This window comes from Phacochoerus africanus, chromosome 3 (genome assembly GCF_016906955.1).
Source record: "Phacochoerus africanus isolate WHEZ1 chromosome 3, ROS_Pafr_v1, whole genome shotgun sequence".
NCBI classification, from domain to species: domain Eukaryota; kingdom Metazoa; phylum Chordata; class Mammalia; order Artiodactyla; family Suidae; genus Phacochoerus; species Phacochoerus africanus.
The window spans coordinates 160,334,349-160,354,416 of NC_062546.1; the positions used below are offsets into that span (position 1 = coordinate 160,334,349).

At 37.2% G+C, this 20,068-nt stretch overlaps 1 protein-coding gene across 2 annotated transcripts in view; it reads right to left on the reverse strand.

The window, feature by feature from the left end:
- HIBCH (3-hydroxyisobutyryl-CoA hydrolase) overlaps nt 1-20,068 on the reverse strand; it is a 136,753-nt gene that overhangs the window by 73,351 nt on the left and 43,334 nt on the right. For both annotated transcript variants that reach the window (XM_047773066.1, XM_047773067.1), the window contains one exon: nt 2,441-2,493. In XM_047773066.1, coding sequence (XP_047629022.1) covers nt 2,441-2,493 — 53 coding nt within the window. The remainder of the gene's footprint in view (nt 1-2,440; nt 2,494-20,068) is intronic.

The window sequence follows — 20,068 nt, forward strand, 5'->3', positions numbered from 1 at the left end:
CAAAAACTATACCATATTGTACCCATATTGGCTTGGAAAGAGAAAAGAAAGAGAGGGAGAGAGAAAGAAAAGGAAGGAAAGAAAAATTTTAAAGTTCTTAAAATCCAATTCAGTCGAAAGGGAAATGTGGGTGATAATACATGTACAGAACAAAAATGTAAGGACTTTTCTACATTCTTTAATTACTTAAAATTATTTTTTAAATTTATTTTTGGTCCTTTTAGGGCGTACCCATGGCATATGACAAATTTCCAGGCTAGGGGTTGAATTGGAGCTGTAGCTGCTAACCTACACCATAGCCACACCAAGGCAGGATCCGAGCCACATCTGTGACCTACACCACAGCTCACGGCAACGTGGAATCCTTAACCCACTGAGCAAAGCCAGGGTTCGAACTAGTGTCCTTACGGATACTAGCCAAGTTTGTTACTGCTGAGCCACAATGGGAACTCCTTAATTTTAATTTTTAAAGCAGATTTACTGTTCTATTATATATTAAATGGAGAAAATATGACTTCAGATTTTAAAATAAAGAGTAAAGGAAATTAAAACTCTTCCTTCCTAGGAAACAAAATCAATTATTCTTTCAAATTTCTACTCATAAAAAAAAATGTTTCTTTCTTTCAGAAACAGTGTAATGACATGATCATATAATTTTGATTAACCCAGTGGAAAACCACTCAGAAACATTTTCATTTTACTGTATACTGAAATATTGAGTAAATCTTCAAATTTCTTAAATCTGAAACATAGCAGAATTTAGCCATCCCATCTAATAAGTGCTATGCTACTCTTCATGGTAAATAACAAGAGACAATAAAACTGTCATGTTCCTTGCTGGAAGAAAAAAATTTCTATAGTAAAAACAAGATAATAAAAATCAAGCTCTATGGCGCCATCTTTTGGATGGTTGAAGTTTTCTTACAATCCTTTCTTAATATAAGAACAATTTACTGATCAGAATCAAGATAAAGACAAGAGACAAAACTATTTGTCTACTTTTTCTTAAGCTTGAGAGCTTGTCGTCTCCTAATGGGTTGTCTTTCCTACGTTATTGGAGCCAAATAATAGAATGTCCAATGGTTTTTGTTTATTTTCATTTTTTCCCGGTTCCTTTCACATTCACAGGGGGCTCTTCCTTCAATGCTTTAGATGTTTTCATTCCCCTTGTTCCACATAATTTTTTCAGGTTGCTCTTATTTTTCCCATCTTAACACTTCCTTAACAAAGAAAGTGCGATCAACTCATGCTCAGTACCTGCCACAAGCAGAGAGGTATAGCTTGCCCTTGATGCACTTTCCAACCATAGCTGCTAGGGGATACTCCTTTCCCAAGATGACACGCAAGATCTAAGCAATTCTAAGTGCCCCAAAGACTTCATCTTGTGTGTGGTTTTCCTACAAAGATGGGAGTTCTTATACTCCCAATAACTAAACCTTCCAAACACTTAACAGGTTCAATCTTTGAAATTCCACTCTTTGGCTTCCTACTACCTCCTTAAATCTTTTCCTGCCATGAAGACCCATTCTGATGTCTTTAAAAAAGGCTCGTCTTTGCCAATGCCATAAATTTTAACACTTTCTGTATTTCATATTTTCTCCCACTCCTTATCAAGTTACTCAAGACCAGTGACATTTAAGACTTAGTATTTTTGTATCTGTGCTATTAAAAAGATTTGTCAACTGTTAGAAACACACTTGCAGAGAACGTCATAAAGAATCCAAACCCTTTCACTAAGGTTAAATTTTGTGCAGTCAATATAATTTTGGCAACCACATCCCCACAATCCAGAGTCTAATAAAATAACTCAACATTCCCATTTCTCTTCTGAAGCTATTGAAAGCAATCATTCTATTAAGTGGAAAAAGGACTCTACAAAAGGAAAAAAAAAAAAAGACCCCGTTTTGTTAGTTAGGAAAGCTTACTAGGAGTTCCATTGTGGCTCAGTGGTTACGAACCTGACTAGTATCCATGAGGATACAAGTTTGATCCCAGGCCTCACTAAGTGGGTTAAGGATCTGGCGTTGCTATGAGCTGTGGTGTAGGTTGCAGACATGGCTCGGATCTGTCATTGCTGTGGCTATGACAGGCCAGAAGCTGCAGATCCAATTCAAACCCTAGCCTGGGAACTTCCATATGCTGCAAATGCAACCCTAAAAAGCAAAGAAAAAAAAAAAAAAGAAAGAAAAAGAAAAGAAAGAAAACTTACTAATTCAAGAATCTGAAATAGTATGTAACAAACATAATTAAGAAGGTGTTCTTTTGCGGAAAGCAAGTATTATATCCCAAACCTGCAAGGCTCCAAACACAATTTTGTTTCAACAAGTTCTATTATATTACACTCACCATCTCACTTCTCTTTAATAATTAACTTATGTTTAATAATTAACTCATTTTTAATACAACTCATAACAATGATGACAATAAACAGTCTACTTACCCCACCCATTGTTATTCCATGAATAAGTGCAATATATGGTTTCCGGCAAGAATCTAAAAGAAATATAGCTGTAATTAGTTACGATGTTTAAAATACATTTGCTTCTTCCAAAAAAATCCCATGCTACATGAACTCTGAGTATTTTTTCCTAAGAAATTTTTGCAAGAAATATCAAAGTGGACTAAACATATGGCTTATAAAATATGTTCTTTTTAAAATGTCAATCCATATTCAATCCTGATATCTATTAATTATTAAATAACTCAATGCTTCAATTTGAAACAAATGAAACTCTTCAATAACCCAGCTATTAAGGAAAACAACATTTGCCTTACAAGCCACTGATGTTTATGTAACACAATCATATTTTAAAGAACATAATTTGTTTTCTATGCATCCAACGAACTATCTGGATACAAAGTGTAGCATATAGGAAAAAGGCCAGACTGGGAGTTAGAAGACCCAAATCCTAGTCTCAGCTTTGTCATTAACTGGCCATTAAACTATATTCAATATATATACTGGAATTAGATACTTATATACTGAAAACTCAATATATGTATAATGGTATTAGGTGTACATATATATTTGTTTATATATACACGAGTTATATGTATGTACATATATCATGTACATGACACATGGTTAAGTTTCTTCATTTATGAAGAAACTTGCCTCAGAAGTCCCTTAAAGCTCAAAAATTCTGTAAACTTTTACTCTGTTCCTTTCCCTTTTTTTGTTTTTCCTTCCTCTGAGAGAGGAAGTTGCCAACAACATAGAAATATAAATCACTGTGCTAATACAGCTTGTTGCCAACAAATTCCCTACTAAGGACCAATATAAAATGCAGTTTTGATACATCTAGCAATTCTACAAATATTCACAATTTGCCTAATGAGTCACCAAAGCACAATTCTAATTTCACATTTACAAGGACTTCCACAGCCCTCAATTTTTAACTATAATTCCCTAGACACAATGGAAACAGATTTCTCAATTGATTGGGATGGAGATACTAATGTACAGTTTCAGCTACAGAAATGTATGTTTTAGATACAAAATATCAGAAGCTAAGTGATGAAGTTCACAAAGCCAGAATCTAATTGTTAAATTCCTTAATGACTAAAATAGGTCATTGTAATGTACAGAAATTATATCTTGAAGGTTTTCTCTATATATATATTAACATTGTTTCAAACTGCTTAGAGGTTTTCCCCCCAATTTAATTTAGTACAGAACTGCACTAATTTAGAAGCCAACAGCAAATGTAGTTATTTAGATTAAAATTAATCAAAATAAATTTTTTTGGCTTATCCTTTTTATTTTTTAAATTTTTATTATGATTAATTTACAATGTTCTGTTAATTTCTACTGTACAGCAAAGTGACCCAGTCGTACATACATACATACATATATATACATATACACACACACACACACACACATATATATATACACATTCTTTTTCTCACATTATCCTCCATCATGGTCCATTACAAGTTATTAGATATATAGTTCCCTGTGCTATACAGCAGGATCTCATTGCCTGTTCACTCCAAATAAAAGTTTTCATCTACTAACCCCAGATTCCCAATTCATCTCACTGCCTCCCCCTTCCCCCAGCAAACATGAGTGTGTGCCACATGTCCATGATCTTTTCTGTTTTGTAGATAGATCATTTGTACCATATTTTAGACTCCACATACAAGTGATGTCATATGTTGTCTTTCTCTTTCTGACTTACTTCACTTAGTATGAGAATCTCTAGTTCCATTCATGTTGCTGCAAATGGCATTATTTTGTCCTTTTTATGGCTGAGTAGTATTTCACTGTACCTATGTACCACATCTTCCTTTATCCCATTCATTGGTCAATGAGCATTTTTAGGTTGCTTCCATGTCTTGGCTATTGTGAATAGTGCTGAGATGAATATATGGGTGCATATATCTTTTTCAAGGAAATTTTTGTCTGGATATGTGCCAAGGATTGGGACTGCTGGGTCATATGGTAGTTTCTATACTTAGTTTTCTGAGGTGTTTTCCATAGTGGTTTTACCAATTTACATTCCCACCAACTGTGTATGAGGATACCCTTTCCTCCACACCCTCTCCAGCATTTGTCATTTGTTGACTTGTTAATGATGGCCATTCTGACTGGTGTGAGGTGGTACCTCACTGTAGTTTTCATTTGCATTTCTCTAATAATTAATGATATCGAGCATTTTTTCAGGTGCCTGCTAGCCATCTGCATGTCTTCTTTGGTGAAATGTCTATTTAGGTCTTCTGCCCATTTTTCAACTGGGTTGTTTGTTTGTTTTTTGTTCTTGAGTTGTATGAGTTGTTTATATATTTTGGAGATTAAATCTTTGTCAGTTGAGTCATTTGCAAAAATTTTTCTCCAATTCTGTGGGCTGTTTCTTCATTTTTTAATGGTTTCCTTTGCTGTGCAGAAGCTTTTGAGTTTAATTAGGTCCCACTGGTTTGTGTCTTTATTGTCTTTATTCTAGGAGGTGGATCAAACAAGATGTTGCTGTGATTTCTGCCAGTGTTCTGCCTGTTTTCCTCTAGGAATTTTATAGTATCTGGCCTTACATTTAGGTCTTTAAGCTATTTTGAGTTTATTTTTGTGTATGGTGTTAGACAATGTTCTAATTTCATTCTCTTACATGCAGTTGTTCAGTTTTCCCAGCACCATTTATTGAAAAGACTATCTTCTACTGTATGATCTTGCTTCCTCTGTCACAGATTAGTTGACCATAGGTGTTTGGGTTTATTTCTAGGCTTTCTAACCTGTTCCATTGATCTATATTGCTGTTTTTGTGCCAGAACCATGCTATCTTGATGACTGCAGCTTTGTAGTAGAGTCTAAAGTCAGGGAGCCTGATTCTTCCGGTTCCATTTTTTTTTTCTTTTCAATATTGCTTTGGCTATTGAAGGTCTTTCATGTTTCCAAACAAATTTTAAAATGTTTTGTTCTAGTTCTGTAAAGAATGTCATTGGAAATTTGATAGGGATTGCACTGAATCTGTAGATTGCCTTAAGTAGTATTGCTATTTTGAATATATTAATTCTTCCAATCCAAGAGCATGGTATATTTTTCCATCTATTTGCGTCTTCTTTGATTCTTTGCATCAGTATCTTATAGTTTTCAGAGTATAAGTCTTTGGTCTCTTTAGGTAGGTTTATTCCTAGGTGTTTTATTCTTTTTGATGCAATGGTAAATGAGATTATTTCCCTCATTTCTCTTTCTGACATTTCACTGTTGATATATAGAAATGCAATTGATTTCTGTGTATTAATTTTGTATCCTGAGACTACCAAATTTATCCATGAGTTCTAACAGTTTTCTGGTAGTGTCTTTAGGATTTTCTAGGTATAGAATCATGTCATCTGCAAAATGGAATAGCTTTACTTCTTTTCCAATTTGGATTCCTTTTCTTTTTCTTCACTAATTGCCATGACTAGGACTTCCAAGACTATGGTGAATAACCATTTGAAGAAGGCCTCCTTGTCTTGTTCCTGATCTCACTGAATATGCTTTCAGGTTTTCACCATTGAGAATGATGTCAGCTGTGGGTTCATCAAAAATGGCTTTTATTATATTAAGGTAGTTTCCCTCTATGCCCTCTCTGGAGAGTTTTTATTAGGAATGGGTGTTGAATTTTGTCAAAAGCTTTTTCTGCATCTATTGAGATGATCATATGGTTTTTATTTTTAAGATTGTTGATGTAGTATATCACATTGATAGATTTGTAGATATCGAAGAACACTTGCATTCCTAGGATAAATCCTACTTGATCATGGTGTATGATCATTTTAATGTATATTTGTATGTGGTTTGCTAATATTTTGTTGAGCATTTCTGCATCTATGTTCATCAGTGATATTGGCCTGTAATTTTATTTTTTTTGTGTGTGGTATCTTTGTCTAGTTTTGGTATCAGGGTAATGGTGGCTTCATAGAATAAGCTTGGGAGTGTTCCTTCCTCTGAAATTTTCTGGAAACATATTAGAAGAAGAAGTGTTAACTCTTCTCTGAATGTTTGGTAGAACACAGCTGTGAAGCCATCAGGTCCTAGACTTTTGTTTTTTTTGCAAGTTTTTTAATCACGTTTTCTATTTCAGTTCTTGTGACGTCTATCCATATTTTTTATTTCTTCCTGGTTCATTCTTGGTAGGCTGTACCTTTGTTCTTCCTGTCCATTTCTTCTAGGTTGTCCATTTTATTGGCATACAGTTGTTCATAGTAGTCTCTCACGATCCTTTGTATTTCTGCAGTGTCAGCTGCAACTTCCCCTTTTTCGTTTCTAATTGTATTGATTTGAACCCTCTCCCTTTTTTTCTTGATGAGCCTGACTAATGGTTTATCAATTTTTACCAACTTTTGGTTTCAATGATCTTCTCAACTGTTTTGTCTCTGTTATTAATTTCTGCCCAAATTTTTATGATTTCTTTCCTTCTACTAATTTTGGACTTCATCTGTTCTTCCTTCTCTAGATGCTTTAAGGTGTAAGGTTAGGTTGTTTATTTGCATTTTTCTTCTTTCCTGAGATAAGACTGTATTGCTATAAACTTCCCTCTCAGAACTGCTTTTGCTGTGTCCCATAGGTTTTGGATTGTTGTATCTTCATGTCATTTGTCTCTGTATATCTTTTAATTTCCTCTTTGATTTCTTCAATGATCCATTGATTGTTCAGTAGCATATTGTTTAGCTTCTAAGAATGTATGGTTTTTGTCTTTTTCTTGCAGTTTTTTTCTAGTCTCGTAGCATTGTAATCAGAGAAAATGCTTAAAATAATTTTCAATTTTTAAAAATTTATCAAAGCTTGATCTGTGGCCCAAGATGTGATCTATCCTGGAGAATGTCCCATGTGCACCTGAAAAGAAAGTGTATTCTGCTGCTTTGGAGTGAAAATTTCTATAGATATCAGTTGTCTGTTTGGTCTAGTGCATTACTTAAGGCCTGTGTTTCCTTGCTGACTTTCTGTCTGGATGATCTATCCATTGCTATAAGTGGGTGTTAAAGTCTCACACTATAATTGTGTTACTGTCAACTTCCCCTTTTATGGCTATTAGTAGTTGCCTTCTATATTGTATTGCTCCTATATTAGGTGCCTACATATTTAAAATTGTTATTTCTTCTTCTTGTATTGATCCTTTGACCATTATGTAATGTCCTTCTTTGCCTCCTGTGACCTTCTTTATTTTAAAATCTATTTTGTCTGGAGTTCCCATCATGGTGCAGTGGAAATGAATCTGACTAGGAACCATGAGGTTGCAGGTTCAATCCCTGGCCTTGCTCAGTGGGCTAAGGATCAGGTGTTGCTGTAAGCTGTGGTGTAGGTTGCAGATGCAGCTCAGATCTGGTGTTGCTGTGGCTGTGGTGTAGGCCGGCAGCTGTAGCTTCAATTAGACCCCTAGTCTGGGAACTTTCATATGCCGTGGGTCCAGGCCTAAATAGCAAAAAAAAAAAAAAAAAAATCTATTTTGTCTGATATGAGTATTGCTACTCCTGCTTTTCTACAATTTCCATTTGCATGTAATATTTTATTCCATTCCCTCACTTTAAGTCTGTATGTGTCCAGAGATCTGAAGTGGGTACCCTGTAGAGAGTACATACATGGGTCTTGCTTTTGAATCAATTCAGTTAGTCTTTTGCTTTTAGTTGGAGCATTTAATCCATTTACATTCAATGCAATTATGGTTAAGTATGTATTTACTGTCATTTACTTTAACAGAATTCTTTTTGGATTGCTATTTTGGATCTTTTGTCTTCCCTTCTTTTTTTTTTTTTTTTTTTCATCTTTTCTTGTGATTTGCTGACCATGTTTACTGTTATGTTTTGCTTGGTTTTTCCTTTTTATGTGTGTGATCATTAGTTATTTGACTAGTGGTTCCCCTTATATTTTGATATATCCATCTATATGTGTCCAGAATTGTTTTATCTTGCTGCTCTCCTTAATTTCAAATGCATTTTCAATGTTCTGCATCTGTCCTCTCTTCTCATGCTTGCTAGATATCGTATTTGTCAATGGGTGATTTCCTACTTTTAAATTATCTTTGCCTTTACCAGTGAGCTTCTTCATTTTTAATATTCTCCTTTCAAACTGTCGCTTTTTCTTTTCTGCTTAGAGAAGTTCCTTTAGTAGTTGATGTAGAGCTGGTTTGGAGGTGCTGAATTCCCTTAGCTCCTGCTTGTCTGTGAAGCTTTTTCTCTCTCCATCAAATCTGAATGTGAAATTTGCTGGGTAGAGTATTCTTCATTATAGGTTCATCTTCTTCATCACCTCAAATATATTTTGCCACTCTCTTCTGGCTTGTAGAGTTTCTGCTGAGATATGCTGTTATCCTTATGGAAATTCCCTTATACGTGATTTGTTGCTTCTCCCTTGTGTCTCTTAATATTTTTTCTCTGAACTTAATGTTTGTCAGTTTGATTAGTATGTGTCTTGCTGTATTTCTTCTGCAGTTTACTGTGTATGGAATTCTCTGTGCTTCTTCCACTTGAGTGTTTCCTTTCCCATATTTGGGAAATTTTCAGTTACAAACTCTTCAAATATTTTCTCTGGCCCTTTTTCTCTCCCCTCCCCTTTTGAAACCTCCATTATGCGAATGTTGGTACATTTAATGTTGTCCCAGAAGTCTCTTAGACTCTCCTCAGTGTTTTTCTTTTTTTCTTTGTTCTTTTCTGTAGCAGTGATTTCCATCACTCTGTCTTCCACCTCACTTACTCATTCTTCTGCCTCTGTTAACCTGCTATTGGTTCCTTCTAGATTATTTTTCATTTCAGCTATCACACTATTCATTTTGCTTTTCAAATCCTCTAGCTCTTTGTTAAACATTCTTTTTTAAGTTTTCAATCAGTGTCTCCATTCTTTTTCCAAGACCTTGGATCATCTTTCCTATTATCACTCTGAATTCTTTGTCAGGTCCAATTGCCTATCTCCTCATCATTTAGTGGTTTTTGTGTATTCCTGTCTTGTTCCTTTGTCTAAAGGATGCTTCTTTGGTATCTCGTAGTGTCTACTTTTCTGCTAATTGTCCCCTGCAGTTAGAATGTAGATGTTGAAGCAGATGCCCAGTCCTGGAGTTCTCAGGGGTGGTAGTGGTTCATGTGCACCACTTTGCTGAGTAGGCTCTAGGGACTGTTCTCTGTAGATATGGGAGCATGTTCCACTGCTCTGCTGGCATTCTCCTTGCTTGGCCACTCTAGGGCTCTCTTTCTAAAGTCTCAAGGGTGGGGGCGTCTCCCTAATTGTCACTCACAGGCTGTCTCTGTAGCTGCAGGATATGTTTCTGGCAGTCCCTCCCACTTCCTTGCTGCCGGTAGTACTCTCTGTAGTCCTGCAGATTGAGATTGCAATACCAATCTTTCTCCACTCTTTCTCAGTGGAAAGAGTGCCATTGACATAAGCCTTCACAGGGCCACTGGCTGGGGTCCTGTATCTTGTGCTTTTCCCTAGTTGGGCAGCGCACAACTCCATCAGAAAGCAAGCACCACCACCAGAAGCTTTTCTGGCGCTGCCCTGCTGGCCGGATCCCCTGCAGATTCTCTGGGTGGAGCCAAATCACCTGTGTTTTCCCTGATCTCTCGGGGGATGAGCACCACCATGGCTGGCAGCTCTTCTGGTGCAGGTTGGACTCTACTAGTGCGGGGCCCCCAGCAGCAGGAACCAGGAACTTGTGTTATTCTTCCAGGCAGTTACTCCATCTGCTCCAAGAAGCCTGTAGCCCTAAGGGCAGGGCTGCATCCCAGCCATTGCCAACCACTATTGCCAAGTGGTTCCTGAGCTGAGGCAGGGAGTGTCCTGCAGCTTGAGAAAGTGGGCTTAGGGAACAAGGCTGTAGTGGTGGATCCCGCCCCTTCCTTCCAACACCTCCAAACAATGGCATCTAGTCTCCAAACCCAACTGGGTTGCCTCTGCTTAGATGCTCTCTATTGTGGTTGCCCCATACTCTAGTCCCTCCAGGCGATTTCTGCATGTCAAACCCCTTTTCTTCCCCACATAACTGCCCCCAGCTCCCTCTTTGGGTCTGATCTCTAAGGCCAAAGTTTTAGTTCCCAACACCTGCTGGCACCCGCCTACAGATGCCTGTTGCAATAGCACTGACCATTTGTGGAGGACTGTTTCCTTCTTAACTGCTTCAGACCATTCAGAGCTCCTCCTCTGTTTTTGGCTGATCTCATCTCTGGTGAGGAAACTTCCCAGAGTGCAGAAGCTATTCCTCCTTCTAGCTCCCTCCTGGGAGGGTAGGTCCCATCTCATTTCCTTTTCATTCTTTTTTCTCTTACTCTTTGTCTTTCTTGTGTCCTAATGTTTTTCTTGCTCTATCATAATCTTGGGGTCTTTTTCAGGTTTTCACAAATTTCCTGTGCAAATAGTTACACATATAGTTGTATTTTCAATGTATTTGTGGGAGTATATGAGCCTTATGTCCTATTACTCCACCATCTTAGACTTCCCCTCTCACAATTAAGTAAAATTTAAAATTCAGTTCGTTGATCACACTAGCCCCATTTCAAATGCTGATTAGCAATGTGTGGCCAGTGATGATCATATTGCAGAGCACAGAAGCAAAATATCTTCATCACTGCAGAAAGTAATATTGGACAGTGTTGCTATAAATTTTTAGACTGAATAAAACATTCTGAGTAAATCTGATCTGCAGAATTTTTTTAATTTAATTTTACTGGAGTGTGGTTGACTTACAATGTTGCACTAGTTTCAGGTGCACAGCAAAGTGAATCAGTCATACATACAAACATATCCATTCTTTTTCCCAGAAAGATTATTACACACTATTGAGATTTTCCAACACTATACAGTAGGTTCTCACTGTAGAATTTTAGAAGTAAGTGTCCATTCAACACGGCTCACTGAGTCAAACTGGGAAACAGCCTCTTTTCTCCACTCCTACTTTAAAAACATAGAAATTCAAAAAAAATTTTGTTTTAAATGTATATCCAAGTTCAAAGCCAAACAACAAAAATCCCCAGGTGCCAGAAATAAATAAGAAACTCAACATCAACAGCTGTGTGGAAGCTACAGCCAAAGATTACGAGTGAGTGTGTATCAATTCTGAGTCAGGAATAAGTACTAGGCCACACATGTACACAATGAGCTACCTGCATAAAGCCTCACAGGAGAAAAAGCCACATGATTTGTGAGACTTAACTAACTGCTGATCCTGGAACTCAGTAAATTCCTGCCTAGAAGAAGAGTAAAGATCAGAAAAAGTGGATGCTCAAGCACTGGTAACAACCACCACCACCACAACTGAACAAACAAAAGGAAATAACAATGTTGAAATAGAAGTAACATCTAACTTGGTATAAAGGTCTACAAAAAGATTATACTACAGGATAAATTTTAAAAGCTTTCCCATGGGCATCAGAAATAAGACACTACAGTCATTCAGCATAATAACAGAGGTCCTAGCCAAAGTATTACAAGGAAAGTCATAGGTATAAGGACCGGAAAGAAAGAGATGAAATAAACTATGTGGACATGGTAGAATTGCCCATGTAGAAAAGCCAAGAGGATCTACAGAAATGTCATTGGAAGTAACAACAAATTTCAGCAAGGTTGCTGGATATAAGATAGAAATACAAAAATCAAAAGCATTTCTATATGTCAGAAATACTTGATTAGAAAATATAATAGGCAAAATTACCATTAGATGTTGTAAGACACACACACACAAATAAGTTACCTAAGAATAACACTTTAAAAAAAAAAAGATGTTAAGCAGGATTATTTATGGAGAAAATTATAAAACATTATGAAAGGATGTGAAAGTCAATCTGTGGAACTCCTATCATGACTCAGCAGTTAAGGAATTCGACTAGGAATCATGAGGTTGCGGGTTCAATCCCTGATGTTGCTCAGTGGGTTAAGGTTCTGGTGTTGCTGTGAGCTGTAGTGTAGGTCACAGACATGGCTCAGATCCCCTGTTACTGTGGCTCTGGCATAGGCCAGCGGATACAGCTCTGACTGGACCCCTAGCCTGGGAAATCTCCACATGCCACAGGAGCAGCCCTAGAAAAAAAAAGTCAATCTGATGAAAATGTTCTGAAACTTGCTTATGGTGATGATTGCATAAGTTTACTAAACATTGCTGAGTTGTATACTTGAAATGAGTGGATTTTCTGCTTTGTAAATTATAATTTTATAAGTTTTCTTTAAAACAGACATGAAAAACAAACTCATATGCAACATTTATAGGTGGGAAGGCTCCATATCAAAGATGTCAATTCCCCAGAATTAATCTATAATTCATTGTCATTCCAATCCAAATCTCAATAAAATCTTCTGTGAAATCACAAAAATTTTAAACTCATTTGGAAAATCATAACTCCAAGACTAGCTAAGACAATCCTGAAAGAAAACAAGAGCAACTTGTCCTACCAGATAGAGACATATTTTAAAGCTATAATAATTTTGAAACAGTAGCTTCATCATAAGTACAAAGATACCAATGAACAAAGTTGCCAAGAAACAGACCTGGTCACATATAGGAACTTGATATATGACAGGGACGGGATTAAGATGGTGGAATAGAAGGACTGGAGCTCAACTTCTCTCCTAAAAACAACAAAATTCACAACTAAAGGCTGAGCATTCTTCACCCAAATGCACTGGAAACCTTAAAAGACGTATCCTACTCCAGAAGAAAAAGAGGAGGACACACAAGAGGTAGAAGGGGCGATTTCGTGATATAAACAACCCCATACCTCCGGGTGGGAAGCACCACAGAATGGAAAGTAACTGGTTCACAGAGACTCACCTACAGGAGTGAGAGATCTGAGTCACACATCAAACTCTCACGTTTGGGGATCTGGCACAGGGAGAAAGAGCCCCCGAGCATCTGGCACTGAAGTCCAGTGGACCTTGTGTGCAGGAACTCCATGTTACTGGGGGAAACGGAGACCCCATTCTTAAAAGGTGCACACGGACTTTCACATGCACTGGGTGCCAGGGCAGAGCAAAATCTCCATGGGAATCTGAGTCAAATCTGACTGCAGTTCTTGGAGGACAACCTGGGAAAAGAGGGGTGAACATGGCTTGTTGTGAGGGAAGGACATTGAAAGCAAAGCTCTCGGGAATATTCAGCAGCTGTGCCTTTCTCTGGAGGTGGCCATTTTGGGAAAATCTGACCCCACCCGTCAGTCAGCTGCTAAGAAGCCCCAGGGCAAACAACAACCCAGGTGGGATCACAGCCCCACCTCTCAGAGTAAACAGGCTACCTAAAGACCCTTCAGGCACACAACTGCTTCTAATCCCATCCAGAGACTAATTGCCACCCACCTGAGGGATTAGAATAGGCTCCAACAACCAGTGGGCATCAGCCCCTCTCATCAGGAAGCCTACAGCAAGCCCCCCATTCCGACTTCAGCCACAAGGGGGGAAGACAACAGACGTAAGAGAGGCTACAACTCTATTATCTGTAAGAAGGTCATCACATCAAAAACATATACAAACGAAAAGACAGAGAACTATAACTCAGATGAGGGAGAAAGGAAAAATCCCAGAAAATCAGGTAAGCCATGAGGAGAATCTCACCCTCCAGGAAAAAGACTTAAGACTGTTTATGCTGAAGATGATGCAAGACATTGGAAATAAACTGGAGGCAAAGGTGGATAACTTACAGGAAACACTGAGCAAAGAGATAGAAGATATAAAACTTAAACAAGGAGTTCCCGTCGTGGCACAGTGGTTAACGAATCCGACTAGGAACCATGAGGTTGAGGATTCGATCCCTGCCCTTGCTCAGGGGGTTAATGATCTGGCGTTGCCGTGAGCTGTGGTGTAGGTTGCAGACGCGGCTCGGATCCCGCGTTGCTGTGGCCCTGGTGTAGGCTGGTGGCTACAGCTCCGATTAGACCCCTAGCCTGGGAACCTCCATATGCCATGGGAACGGCCCAAGAAATGACAAAAAAATAAATAAATAAAAATAAATAAATAAATAAAACTTAAACAAGAAGAGAGGCAAAATACAATAACTGAAATAAAATATTCACTAGAACAGCCAACAGCAGAATATAGGAGGCAGAAGAATGAATAAGCGAGGTGGAGGACAGATTAGTGGAAATCACGGATGCAGAACAGAAAAGAGAAAAAAGATTGAAAAGAAATGAAGAGAGTCTCAGAGAACTCTGGGACAACATGAAATGCAACAACATCCGTATTATAGGGGTGCCAGAAGGAGAAGAGAGAGAGAAGGGGACAGAAAAAATATTCCAAGAGATAACAGCCGAAAACTTCCCTAACATGGAGAAGGAATCACTCACTCAAATCCAGGAAGCACAACAAGTAACATACAAAATAAACCCAAGGAGGAACACCCCAAGACACATATTAATCAAACTGACCAAAATTAAAGACAAAGAGAAAATCTTGAAAGCAGCTAGGGAAAAGAAACAAGTAACATACAAGGGAACCCCGATAAGCCTACTGGCAGATTTTTCAACAGAAACTCTGCAGGCCAGAAGGGAGTGGCATGATATACTTAACGTGATGAAAGGAAAAAAACTCCAACCAAGATTACATTACCCAGCAAAGCTCTCATTCAGATTTGATGGAGAAATCAAAACCTTCTCAGATAAGCAAAAGTTGAGAGAATTCAGCAACACTAAACCAGCCTTACAACAAATACTAAAGGAACTTCTATAGGCAGAAAAGAACAAGAGAGGAAGGAAAGGAAAAAGAGCAACAAAAACAAATCCAAAGCAACTAATAAAATGGCAATAACAACATACATATCAATAATTACCTTAAATGTTAATGGACTAAAAGCCCCAACCAAAAGACATAGACTAGCTGAATGGATACAAACACAAGACCCATATATATGCTGTCCTCAAGAGACCCATTTCACTTCTAGGGACACATACAAATTGAAAGTGAGAGGATGGAAGAAAATATTTCATGCACACGGGGATCAAAAGAAAGCTGGAGTAGCAATACTCATATCAGACAAAATAGACTTTAAAATGAAGAATATTTTAAGGCACAAGGAAGGACATTACATAATGATTAAACGATCAATCCAAGAGGAAGACGTAACAATTTTAAATATCTACACACCCAACATAGGTTCACCACAATATATAAGGCAATTGATAACAACCATAACAGGACAAATCGACAATAACACAATCATAGTGGGGGACTTTAACACCCCACTTACAGCAATGGACAGATCATCCAGACAGAAAATCAATAAGGAAACACAGGCCCTGAATGAAGCTTTAGATCAGATGGACTTAATAGGCATTTATAGGACATGCCATCCAAAAGCAACAGAATACACATTCTTCTCAAGTGCACATGGAACATTCTCTAAGATTGACCATATCCTGGGCTACAAATCCAACCTCGGTAACTTTGAAGTAAACTGAAATCATATCAAGCATCTTTTCCTGCCACAATGCTATACAACTGGAAATCAACAACAAGAAAAAAACTGCAAAAAACACAAACACCTGGAGACTAAACAACATGCTACTAAACAACCAATGGATCACTGAAGAAATCAAAGAGGAAGTTAAAAAAAAAACTAGAAACAAATGACAACAAAGACACGACACTCCAAAACCTATGGGATGCAGCAAAAGCCGTTCTAAGAGGAAAGTTTACAGCAATACAAGCCCACCTCAGGAAACAAGAAAAAGCCCAAATCAACAAGCTAACTTTACATCTAAAGCAGCTTGAGAGAGAAGAACAGACAAGACCTAAAGTTAGGAGAAGGAAAGAAATCGTAAAGATCAGAGCAGAAATCAATGAAATAGAAACAAAGAAAACCATAGAAAAGATCAATGAAACAAAAAGCTGGTTCTTTGAAAAGATCAATGAAATTGATAAACCCCTAGCCAGACTTATCAAGCAAAAAAGAGAGAGGACTCAAATCAATAAAATTAGAAATGAAAAAGGAGAAGTAACAACGGACACCACAGAAATACAAAGGATCATAAGAGACTACTATATGCCAATAAAATGGAAAACCTAGAAGAAATGGACTAATTCTTAGAAAGGTACAATCTTCCAAGACTAAACCAAGATGAAACAGAAAAGATGAATGGACCCATCACAAGAACTGAAATTGAAACTGTGATTAAAACACTTCCAACAAACAGAAGTCCAGGACCAGATGGCTTCACAGGCAAATTCTATCAAACATTTAGAGAAGAGCTAACACCTCTCCTTCTAAAACTGTTTCAAAAATTGCAGAGGAAGGGATACTCCCAAACTCATTCTATGAGGCCATTGTCACCCTGGTACCAAAACCAGACAAAGACTCCACAAAAAAAGAAAACTACAGGTCAATTTCACTGATGAACATCGATGCAAAAATCCTCAACAAAATACTAGCAAACTGCATCCAACAATACATTAAAAGGATTGTACATACTGATCAAGTGGGATTTATCCCAGGGATGCAAGGATTCTTCAATATCCGCAAATCCATCAGTGTGATACACCACATTAACAAACTGAAGAATAAAAATCATATGGTCTGCTCAATAAACTCATATGGTCTGCTCAATAGGAGAAAAAACTTTTGACAAAATCCAACACCCATTTCTGATAAAAACAAAACCCTTCAGAAAGTGGGCATAAAGGGAACCTACCTCAACACAACAAAGGCCATATATGACAAACCCACAGCGAACAGCATTCTCAATGGTGAAAAGCTGAAAGAATTCCCACTGAGATCAGGAACAAGACAAGGATGTCCACTCTCACCACTACTCTTCAACACAGTTCTGGAAGTCCTAGCCACAGCAATCAGAGAAGTAAAAGAAATAAAAGGAATCCAAATTGGAAAGGAAGAAGTAAAACTATCACTATTTGCAGATGACATGATACTATACCTAGAGAATCCTAAAGACTCTACCAGAAAACTGTTAGACAGTTCATCCACAAATTTGGCAAAGTCACAGGATACAAAATCAACACAGAAATCGACGGCATTTCTACACACTAACAATGAAAGAGCAGAAAAGGAAATTAGGGAAGCAATCCTGTTTACCATCGCATCTGAAAGAATAAAATACCTAGGAGTAAACCTACCTAAAGAAACAAAAGACCTGTACTCTGAAAACTATAAGACACTGATGAAAGAAGTCAAAGATGACACAAATAGATGGAAAGACATACCATGCTCGTGGATTGGAAGAGTTAATATTATCAAAATGACTATACTACCTAAAGCAATCTACAGATTCAATGCAATCCCTATCAAATTACCACGGACATTTTTCACAGAATTTGAACAAAATAATTTAAAGTTTGTTTGGAAACACAAAAGACCCAGAATAACCAAAGACATCCTGAAAAAGAAAAATGGAGCCGGAGAAATCAGGCTCCCGGACTTCAGACCATACTACAAAGCAACAGTCGTCAAAACCACATGGTACTAGCACAAAGACAGAAATATAGATTAGTGGAACAGGATGGAAAGCTCAGAATTAAACCCATGCACCTACAGCCAACTCATCTATGACAAAGGAGGCAAGGATATACAATGGAGAAAGTTAAGCTTGTTCAATAAGTGGTGCTGGAAAAAATGGACAGCCACATGGAAAAGAATGAAATCAGAACACTCCCTAACACCATACACAAAAATAAACTCCAAATGGATTAAAGACATAGATATAAGACCAGACACTATCAAACTCTTAGAGGAAAACATAGGCCAAACACTCTCTGACATAAATGACAGCAACATCTCAGATCCACCTCTTAATGACAATAAAAACAAAAATAAACAAATGGGACCTACTCAAACCTCAAAGTTTCTGTACAGCAAAGGAAACCCTAAACAAAACGAAAAGACAACCCACAGAATGGGAGAAAATCTTTGCAAATGAATCAGCTGACAAGGGATTCATCTCCAAAATTTATAAACACCTTCTGCAGCTCTATACTAAAAAAAAAAAAAAAAAAAAACCCAAACAACCCCATCAAGAAATGGTCAGAAGATCTAAACAGACAGTTCTCCCAAGAAGACATACAGATGGCCAAAAACACCTGAAAAGATGTTCAACATCACTCATTATTAGAGAAATGCAAATTAAAACCACCATGAGGTACCACCTTACACCAGCCAGAATGGCCATCATCCAAAAGTCTACAAACAATAAGTGCTGGAGAGGGTGTGGAGAAAAAGGAACCCTAGTGCACTGCTGGTGGGATTGTAAATTGGTGCAACCACTGTGGAAAGCAGTATGGAGATGCCTCAGAAAACTAAACATAGAACTACCAGTTGATCCAGCAATCCCACTCCTGGGCATCTATCCAGAGAAAACCACGACTCACAAAGACACACGTACTCCATTGTTCATTGCAGCACTACTTACAATAGCCAAGACAGGCAACAACCTAAATGTCCATCGACGGAGGAGTGGATCCAGAAGATGTAGTACATATACACAATGGAATATTACTCAGCCATTAAAATGAATGAAATAAGGGCATTTTTAGCAACATGGATGGACCTAGAAATGATCATTCTGAGTGAAGTCAGCCATACAATGAGACACCAACATCCAATGCTTTCACTGACATGTGGAATCTGAAAAAAGGACAGACGGAACTTCTTTGCAGAACAGATGCTGACTCACAATCACTGAAAAGCTTACCATCTCCGGAGGAGACAGTTTGGGGAGTGGGGGGATGTGCTTGGGTTGTGGGATGGAAATCTGTGAAATCAGATTGTTATGATCATTATACAACTATAGATGTGATAAATTCATTTGAGTAATAAAAAAAACAAAAAAATTAAAAAATAATAAAATTAAAAAAAGAATATATGATATAAGTATCATTAAAATCAGTAAGGAAGGCACGAAGTATTCAATAAAAGACATTATAGCATCTGGCTTTCCAGCTGGAAAATAAAGTTAGATGACATCACATGCAAAAAAAAATGCAAATACATTACAGACTTGGAATATAAAAAACTATTAAAAGAAAATATAAAAGAATATCTTAAAAGTGTCCATGTTAATAAGTGTTTTTAAAATGCAAAAAAGTAGAAATTATAAAGGAAAAGCATGGATACATTTTATTTAATCAAACAAAAACTTGTATATACTAAAAGATAAAGTAGCAGACTGAGAGAAGTGTATTTGTTATACATATAATAAATAATATATAAAATATATAATATATAAAAGCCAAGAATCCAGAATACACAGACCTATGAAATCAGCAAGAAAAAGACAAAAGAAAGATAAACAAAGGGTGAAAATGAAAAGAAAACCTAAATGATTAACATAAGAAAACATCTCACTTGTGTTCAATGAAATACAAATTAATACCACAATAGGATATCAAACATGCAAAGTTTAAAAACAAAACAATGACAGAAAGGGCATGAGGATACTGAAGTATTGTACTTAAGAGAATAACTTGGAAACACTGAAAATGAATAAACTCTAATCTATTCATTCAGCTGCTATTTCTTCTAGAAACTTTTGCACATGGACAATAAGGGTGTACCTATAATGGTATAACAATCTGTATTAGTAAAAATTTGATATAATCTAAAACACCCATTAATGTAGAATAGATAAATAAAATGGGGTACTGAATAACATACAGCAGTTATATTCCATGTTATTA